General features: G+C 40.1%; 1 protein-coding gene across 1 annotated transcript; it reads right to left on the bottom strand.

Annotated features, from left to right (window-relative positions):
- Window positions 1–5,830: 5,830 nt before the first annotated feature.
- LOC121495064 (proteasome subunit alpha type-2-like) lies at window positions 5,831–6,718 on the bottom strand. The gene has a single exon (XM_041762363.1). The coding sequence runs from the start codon at window positions 6,715–6,717 to the stop codon at window positions 6,013–6,015; it is 705 nt and encodes a 234-aa protein (XP_041618297.1). The 5' UTR covers window position 6,718; the 3' UTR covers window positions 5,831–6,012.
- Window positions 6,719–9,005: the final 2,287 nt, after the last annotated feature.

Raw genomic sequence — 9,005 nt, 5'->3', positions numbered from 1 at the left:
CTGCTCTAGGACGAATATGGCCATACTTTGTTGTTGCTACTAAAGTACATACCTTCGAGCACACACCACGTATCCTGAGGAGATGGTAAAGTACGACATGGAACACACTATCTCACTTGGTGATCAACTGCTAACAGTGGCAAGAACTTTGGCCATGACCAAGAATATACTTTGTGGTAGATTTTCTTCCAGAAACGCTAACTGCCTTCTGTGGAAATCCATTTGCAATTTTGATCTCAAGTTGCAGTAGAATAAATCAATTTCAGGAATAATGGGAAATCAAGAAATGCATATCCTTCTGGGGATGTATTTAAAACAACCCTCAGCCGACAAGTTAGCAGAGTGAACAGTTGGACAGTAGTCATTTAAAAACACTCAAATTTAAGAAATGGTGTTGATAAATTCCTTTCCAAATATCCTCTAGGAAAACTTCTGCAATGAAAGAAAATGTGTGTATGTTGAATGGCTCTATGTTGCCTTCCCACCAAAATTCAAAGCAAGGATCACAAGTGTGTCGTATTTTCTCACATCCTTGGGCCTTTGCCTATGCTGTTTCCTCAGCCTGAAAAATCATCTACACCCCAGCTCATGCTATTCCAACCATTCCCCTAATCCTAGCAAATCACATAAGTATAGTGCAGAGGTTAGTGGCACGGATTCAAATCCCATCTCTACGGTTCCCCAGCTAGTTGACATCTGGCAAGTGATTTAACTTCTCTGTGAGTCAGGTTCCTATGGGGACGATAACTGAACCAACCTTACAGGGTTTTTGAAAAATTAAATAGGTAAATATATGGAAAATGTTTAGAACAGGATAGTTCGTGGAACATAGTAAGCACTACAGAATTGGTATCATTCTTATCCTTCAAATTCTAGCTCCAGTTCTTTCATTCCCCTGGGCAGAGTGACACACTTGTCCCATGCTTGCTCTTGTCTCTACACATTCAATTACAACCATCAATGTGTGCATGTCTCCTTTGCCACTATGTACAAATAGGAGGAATGAAAACAACACTTTACCTTTAGATTCTCCAGGCCTTACAACAGAACCATGGACACAATAAATATGAGTGGTTTTCGAGTTTCCTATGCAATCCATATGTTCCCATTCTCGCATGAAACTGCTGAGTGATAGCTGTTGCTGTGCGTGCCTCTAGATCCAAACAAGTAAAGTTCTGAGCTGCCTCAGACTTTGTACACTAATCATTGGCATCAGAAAAATTCATTAGCACCATTAACAGAGTGGACCAATGTTATCAGAGAGACGGCAGAAGGACTCAGCCCAACACATGGTGTCTCTCATGATGAGCCTTAACATTTCCCCCAGTAGCTCTCCAGCCCTGCATTCCTCCAGCACTGCTGGGACACAGGACAGGTCACCCTTCTGAGGAGTGATGCAAGAGTGCTTAGTCACAGCAGCCTATCTGTCAGCGGAGAAAGGCTTTGGCAGGGATGTGATCCAAGGAGATGCTGAAAATAGCAAGTCCATCGAAGGCCAAGGGAACTTCCTCTTTGAAAGTGGGGAAAAAGGGATTGATGAAAGAACCTGCTTCCTGGCAGAGGAAAGAAAACATCCTGTTTGAGCTGGACTGAGAGAGAGGAACCAAGGAAAGTTCTGGCTGCCTTGCGATGGCAGGGAAAGCACCAGATTTGGAATCAAAACAATCAAGTCTTAATCCTTCCATTTGGTAAGCTTTCTCCTCTTCAAAATGGAGCATCAAATGAAGAAAACTGTAAAGCGCCATATAAATGTTTAAGACATGATTCAATACTCTTGGAAAAGGTTCCTTCCTACACCAAATCACAAAAGGGGCTCCCACCTGAACAGAAGCCTCTCCATCTTCATTTAGGGTAGAAAGAGATGTCTATGCCTCCTGTTCATTTAAATTAGCAAGTTTTAAAGAAGTCTAGAAGGACAATACATGTCCAGGTTTACTTGGGATAAAACTTTTATTAGGAATCTACCTTTGCTTTATTGTTTTTTTGGTTTTGAGCTAGTGTAGCTTTAAGATATATGAAACTAAACAGTATGTTTTATGGCCTACATTGAGTTTTCTTAAGATCAAACATTTACAATGCAAACAATGGCATGCTTTGGGAGCTGGCTGCCTCCAGCTAGCTAGAACTGACTTTGCACATGTCCTCCCAACCCCATGTTTTGTGACACCACATGGGTAGCTTGAAATTAGCCATGGTGGGAGTATTTCACTCTGGCAACTGACAAATGTTATAAATTAGAGGGTTTTTTTTTTCCTCTCCAAAAGGTGGCTGAGCCCAAAAGGACTCAAGAGTCCTCCAACCATCACTTTCTAGTCTAAATGACACAAAAAGATCAATGGAACACACATAAAAATATTGGATGGGAAACATTACAGAGACATATCACTATACAGTAGAAACACAAAAACAAAATGAAAAACCTTGGTAAATTAATTGTACATTCCTACCACACAAGGTTCTGGCAAGGAGGTGTCAAGTTTTGTTGTTGTTGTTGTTTTTAACTGAGAGTAACTGTAATATGCTAGAGAATTTTGTTTTTTTTTTCTTAATTAATTTTTATTGGTGTTCAATTTACCAACATAAAAACACCCAGTGCTCATCCCGTCAAGTGTCCACCTCAGTGCCCGTCACCCATTCCCCTCCAACACCCGCCCTCCTCCCCTTCCACCACCCCTAGTTCGTTTCCCCGAGTTAGGAGTCTTTATGTTCTGTCTCCCTTCCTGATATTTCCCAACATTTCTTTTCCCTTCCTTTATATTCCCTTTCACTATTATTCATATTCCCCAAATGAATGAGAACATACACTGTTTGTCCTTCTCCGATTGACTTATTTCACTTGCTAGAGAATTTTGAATCAGCCTTATCTGGAGTCACAAATGAATATACTCAAAAGACATTTCACAGCTGAAATTCAAACATCTCAGTTGCTCACTAATATAATGAGGGAATAACCCACTTGTCAAAATAGGTGATCTGTCACTTTCCCAGTGAGTGAATGTAGTATTGCATTTATAATCTTGTAATGGTCAATGAATAATAACAGTCAAATGAATGAATGGTCTTTGTATCCTCTTAACATGTTTTATCTATTCTCTTGTTGTTTTGGAACTCTAAGTATTATGCTATGTTCCCAAGGCTGGCAATTGTGATAGGAGATGCATGGATTAGGTGCTTGATGGTTCTCAGAGACCTTTTACAGATGCAATTCCTGAACGCTTACACACGCCCTCTAAAGTAAAGCACACCCATTTTCAGAGAAGGGAAAAGATGTCCACCATGAGAGTAAGTGCTGTGGACTCTGCACCCTACTGTCATCATCACTACTGAACATTGGAAGGTGAACATCATACCAATGAATACTGCAGCCACTAGAATGACTAGTCCTAGAATGACTAGCAAACTGCCATTGCTTCTTTGTCACTCTTACTGTTGGACAGCTCAGGACAAGAGCTTGTCTCATGTCCACATACTGTCTCATGTCCAAATTTCAAGCAAACCAGCATCTAGCCTTCTTTTGGCTTCTATGGGATGAAGATCCTTTACCTAGCAAGACTCTCAAAATGGTGGATTCCCCAAACAGAAGAGAGTTCAGATTCTAGACAGTAGATATCATTATCTTTGCTATTATGTTACTATTATTACTACTACTATTATGGGTATCTATCCTAGTCATGGCACCTTATTATCTTTTTTGAGTCTCCTTCCTCAATTTGGAAAAAATATTCAAATCATGAGTTATCACCACTTCAACATCGGAGTCCCAATGCAATCTGCAATCTTAGGATTCAGGCACATGGATTAGTTCCTGCCCATCAGGGACACCATCATAAGCTACTGATTCAAAAGTAAACAACAAAAAGAAAAAGGTTCTACATGGACCTTCCATCTTGGCATCTTTGCTAGTGAGAGGGAAGCAGAGCTGTCCGGTTTTTGTGGTGACTGTTTCTCAGGGTTTGCAATAATACCTTTCTGATGTAGAAACAGCAGCTGTGGAGCAGCAGGAGTTTCCTATCAGATCTGTGGATTGGTTTGGGGTTTTGTATGCCAAGACTTAGCCCCAAGCCCAGACTTCCAGTCCACTCACCAGTTCTGTGATCCACCTGGTATTTTTTAAATAAAATGTATTTCCATTTATTCAGCCAAGAGTCAGCTTCTATTGCCTAGAGAACACTGACTAATACAGGAACTCTAATATAATTACTTTTTCTATTTCCTAGATATGAAAACTGAGCTTGAGGAGGTTAAATTGCTTACAATCATCAAGTTAGTCAATGAGAGAGCAAGGATTTGAACCAAGACTATCATAATCCAAAGCCCATCTCTAACAGAACATGAGAGACTCCTAACTGGGAAACGAACAAGGGGTGGTAGAAAGGGAGGTGGGTGGGGGGTGGGGGTGATAGGGTGACGGGCACTGAGGGGGGCACTTGATGGGATGAGCACTGGGTATTATGCTATATGTTGGCAAATTGAACACCAATAAAAAATAAATTAATTAAGTCATTAATAAATAATAAATAAATAACAAAGCCCATATCTAAATCAGAAAGATTATATGAATTAGAGTCGAGTTGTGGCTGTTTTTTTAAGCTAGAGTAAATGATATAAATATGTAGTCTTATCTAAAGTTCTGAAAAATACAGTGTCATAGCAAAGGTCACAAACCTTCAGACCTGATGCACTTTCCATGGTACCTCTCTTCCTCATCATCCTGCCACATTGTTGCTGATGAGTTTTTAAGTGTAACTGGGTTTAAGAATATTATACACGGAAGAGGTGACCGATTTTTTCTTGCATCCAACACTTTCCTTCTGTATTCAATGTCCACCTTACCAAAACATATTCTTTGGTAGGTCTTTCAGCAAAAGTCTATTTTTAAATTATTTATCAGAAAATGCCTTTATTTTTTCCTAATTCTTGAATGACAACTCAATTGGATATAGATTTCTAGGTTGAACATTATTTTTCATCAACACTTTGAAGATATTTCATTGTTTTCTAGTGTCTGTTGAGGCTAATAAAAAGTTTACTACTGATCTACTTGTCCATCTGTAATTAATCTATTTTTTCTAGTTGTTTTAATATTTTGTTTTTCTTTAATAGTCTGCAATATTAGTCCATTGTGAGATTTGTTCTTAGTTATCTTGCTTGGGACATGCTCTAATTTTCATTCCTAGCACTCTTATCTTTTGTCAATTCTGGGAAACTAATTCCCCATCATGACCTCTTCTAGCATTGCCTCACTTCTGCAGGATAAACTGCTAGGTGTCCTCTCATATCCACTGTTCTCTATTTCCTTTGGGAGAAGAGCTATCACTTTTTTTTTCTGGGAACACAGGACCTCCCCCTGCTTCCCTAATGGGTCTGTGATATAAGAAGTGATATGTGTATCTTCTAGATAGTGTTTTTAAAAGACATGGGCAGACATGACTCCTCTCTTCCCTTCAACTCCCCGCCCCACCGTCCCACCACTGCCATGCCTGCTTAGGATACAGACCCCAGAGCCTAAGCTAAAGAAATCAAGTGGGATCCTGAAATAAAAGCCACAGATTAAAACAACAGAGCCACTCACCAGCCCTTGGCATCTAGACTGTTATATGGGAAATAAATTTCTATCTTTTTTAGGCCTCTATATTGTAGGGTCTTTTTAAGATTTTTTTTTAATTTATTCATTTGAGAGAGAGCGCGCACAATGGAGGAGGGGACAGAGAAGCAGACTCCCCACTGAGCAGGGAGCCTGACATGGGGCTGGATCCCAGGACCCTGAGATCATGGCCTGAGCTGAAGGCAGATGCCCAACCATCTAAGCCACCCAAATGCCCCAGGATCGTTTTGTTTTTTTTTTTTTTGGATTTAACAGTTTATTATGATTTATAAGTATCATTTTAAAAACATCAGTCCATTAAACCATGTAGAAATAAGTATGCAAAAAGTCTGCAAAACAAAACATACTTTAAACATGTTTAAGTAGAGGGATTATCTGAAATTCCAGATTTTTCAGTCACTTGGTTATTATGCTATGGCAGCCAAGTAATCCTTAACTTCAGTCGGAGTGAGCCTTCTGAATCCAGCTTCATTGCAGATTCCAACCTCTATGTTGTCTTCTGTCATTTGCCCTTCAAAGCTTTCCTTTAGGGTTAATATGGCTGTATGAATGGCATCTTCAAGTTCCAGGTCTTCATTATATCTTTTCTCAAGGAAAGTCTTCCCATTCACATAGTTCTTTCCCATTGCTGTGGCTTTCCAGGCAAAGTAAGCTCCAGATGGATCTGACTGAAATAAATACGGTCGCCCCTCATTCCAACCACAAATTAGTAGGGAAACTCCAAATGGACGAACACCACCTGACTGAGTGTATTCTTGCATCACTGAAGCTACTCTCTGTACCAGCTGAGCTGTGGGAATGGGTTCTTGGTAAACGAGATAGTATTGCTGAGCAAGTTTTCGAGCTCTGTGCACGAGCACTCTGTAATCTGGGCCCATGCCACTATACACCAGGCCTATGTGCTTGGTAATTGGTTCCACTTTGTGGACACTTCGCTCATCATACAGAATGGATTTCTGTTTCTTCTCAGTTGCTAATACCACACCATTTGCGGCTTTAATTCCAATTGAAGGGGCTCCTCCAGCTACAGCAGCCAGTGTATATTCAATCTGGACAAGTTTACCAGATGGGCTGAATGTAGTCAGCGAAAAGCTGTAACCGCGCTCCGCCATCTTTGCCTGGAGTGCCCCCAGGATCGTTTTTTAAAGCAACTTCTATTATACCTCAACAATTGGACCTCTGTTCTATTGTCCCCTTTCCTTATACTTTCTTTAATGTGTGCATACATGTATGTTTGGGGGGGGCATGTCACGCACATGCACAAGTGACCTCATTTTAACCTCCATTTCTCTTATTCATGTACATTTTTTTCTACTTCCTTATTCCTCCATGCTGCATTCTAGGTGAATGTCTTAGCCCTTTCTCTCTCTCTTTTTTTTTTTGTCTTAGTTCTTTCTTATAGTTCACTCATTCTCTTCAAAAGTCTAATATGGTATTTAACAGGTCCCTTTGAATTTCTAAAGTCCACAAATATATTTACTAATTCTTATGGTTTCTATTTGGTTCTTTTTCAAATAAACCTACTCTTCTTTCATAATACTCTTCTTTTATCCTGTGTCTTCCTTTATGTCTTTGACATTTAAAAGTCACCTATTTCATGATTTCTTTCAGATTTTTTAAGTTAGTTCAGTTTTAGGATAACTAACTTTCCTGTTTATTTTATCTCCAGGTTCCCCTTCAGGATGATTCACTTCCTCATTTGGTTTGTAATTTTTTATTAAGACTTCGTTTTCAGCAGGACCAGTCATCCTAATGGATACCTGTGTGCTAAGTTGTAGAAATATCCCTAACATAGCAGTTTGTCTCTGGTGAAATTCTGAGGTTCTAAAGGTCCTAGACCAGTTTTTATGGTAATTTCTCAGGTTGAGATTCCTATATTCCATAGGTTATATAAATTCGAATCCTACATTAACTCATGGTAAGGCCTGGGGGACACTTACATTTTCCCACCAATAGCCCCAGATCAATTAAAGCTTCCTTTATGCTTCCTCACAACAGTTGTAAATGTTACCCCCAAGGTACTTAAAGTCAGGTAGTTCCACAACCCTTTCATGGATGAGACAGCCCACCTGGCCCCCAGAATTTATTGAGAGAACTCTGTCATCGAGTTGTCAGACAAAATACAGAACACCTGGTTAAATCTGAATGTCAGATAAACATTTTTTAGTATACATATGTCCCACTCAACTTTTGGAACATACTTATCTTTTTTAAAAGTGTTCATTGTTTATCTGTAAACAAACTTAACTGGCATTCTGTACTTTTTCTTTAATTTTTATTTTTTTTAGAGAGAGAGAGAGTACACAGAGGGGGAGGGGCAGAGAGACTCTTTTTTTTAAGATTTTATTTATTCATGAGAGACACAAAGAAAGGCAGAGACACTCACTTTCCCTCCTTTCCGTTATAGTCCCTTTCACTATTTCTTATTCCACATGAGTGAAACCATCTGATGATTGTCCTTCTCTGATTGACTTTTTTCCTGTACTTCTTTTTTAAGATTTTATTTATTCATGAGAGACACAAAGAGAGAGCCAGAGATACAGGCAGAGGGAGAAACAGGCTCCCCACAGGGAGCCCGATGTGGGACTAGATCCCAGGACCCCAGGATCATGACCTGAGCCAAAGGCAGATGCCCAAACATTAAGCCACCCAGGTGCCCCTTTCCTGTACTTTTAAATGCTAAATCTGATAGCCCTAGTCACAGTGCCCAGCCTAAACTTGGCGTTGGGGCCACATATCCCGTCCCCACATGGCCTTAATATCTGAGCCTCCAGATTCTAGGACCCACATGTAGCTCCAGCAACATTAGCTATCACCAACAACAGTTATCACACTGGCTCTGAGTTCCTTTTTCATACTAAGAATGAGACTATTTTCTTTACTTTTTTAAAAACTGGTAGTATATAAATATTTGGTATTTTACCTAGGCTTTCTATGTGGCAGTAATGGAAAGGAAGGCTTGTCCATGTCAGCTCAGGCTGCTATTTGTCACAAATATTTCAGCTGGGCACTATACTTGTCTCATCCATTGGAAAGCCTGGAGCAAAGAGGGGTTAATTCACCCAAATTAATTGAAAGACGAGGGAATGTGTAGGGACAAGTCCTCACAACTTGTAACTATGGGGATGCTGCCCACTTTGGCAAAAGGAAATTTTCCTACAGGATGGATTCTTCAAGAGAAGCAAACATGTCCCAGTTTCAGCTAAGGTTTGACTTCTCAAAAACCTAGGTATCCAGGACACCTGGGTGGTTCAGTGGTTGAGCATCTGCCTTTAGCTCAGGTTGTGATCCTGGGGTCCTGGGATCGAGTCCCATATTGTGCTCCCCATAGGGAGCCTGCTTCTCCCTCTGCCTGAGTCTCGGCCTCTCTCTGTCTCTCATGAATAAATAAATTTTTAAA

Source organism: Vulpes lagopus, chromosome 1 (genome assembly GCF_018345385.1).
Source record: "Vulpes lagopus strain Blue_001 chromosome 1, ASM1834538v1, whole genome shotgun sequence".
Classification (NCBI taxonomy): Eukaryota; Metazoa; Chordata; class Mammalia; order Carnivora; family Canidae; genus Vulpes; species Vulpes lagopus.
Note: the sequence above shows the minus strand (reverse complement) of the source record. Positions and strands in the feature narration are given on the sequence as shown.

Excerpts from the sequence above, each read along its gene's own strand:
- LOC121495064 (XM_041762363.1), bottom strand. The coding sequence starts at position 6,717 with ATGGCGGAGCGCGGTTACAGCTTTTCGCTGACTACATTCAGCCCATCT.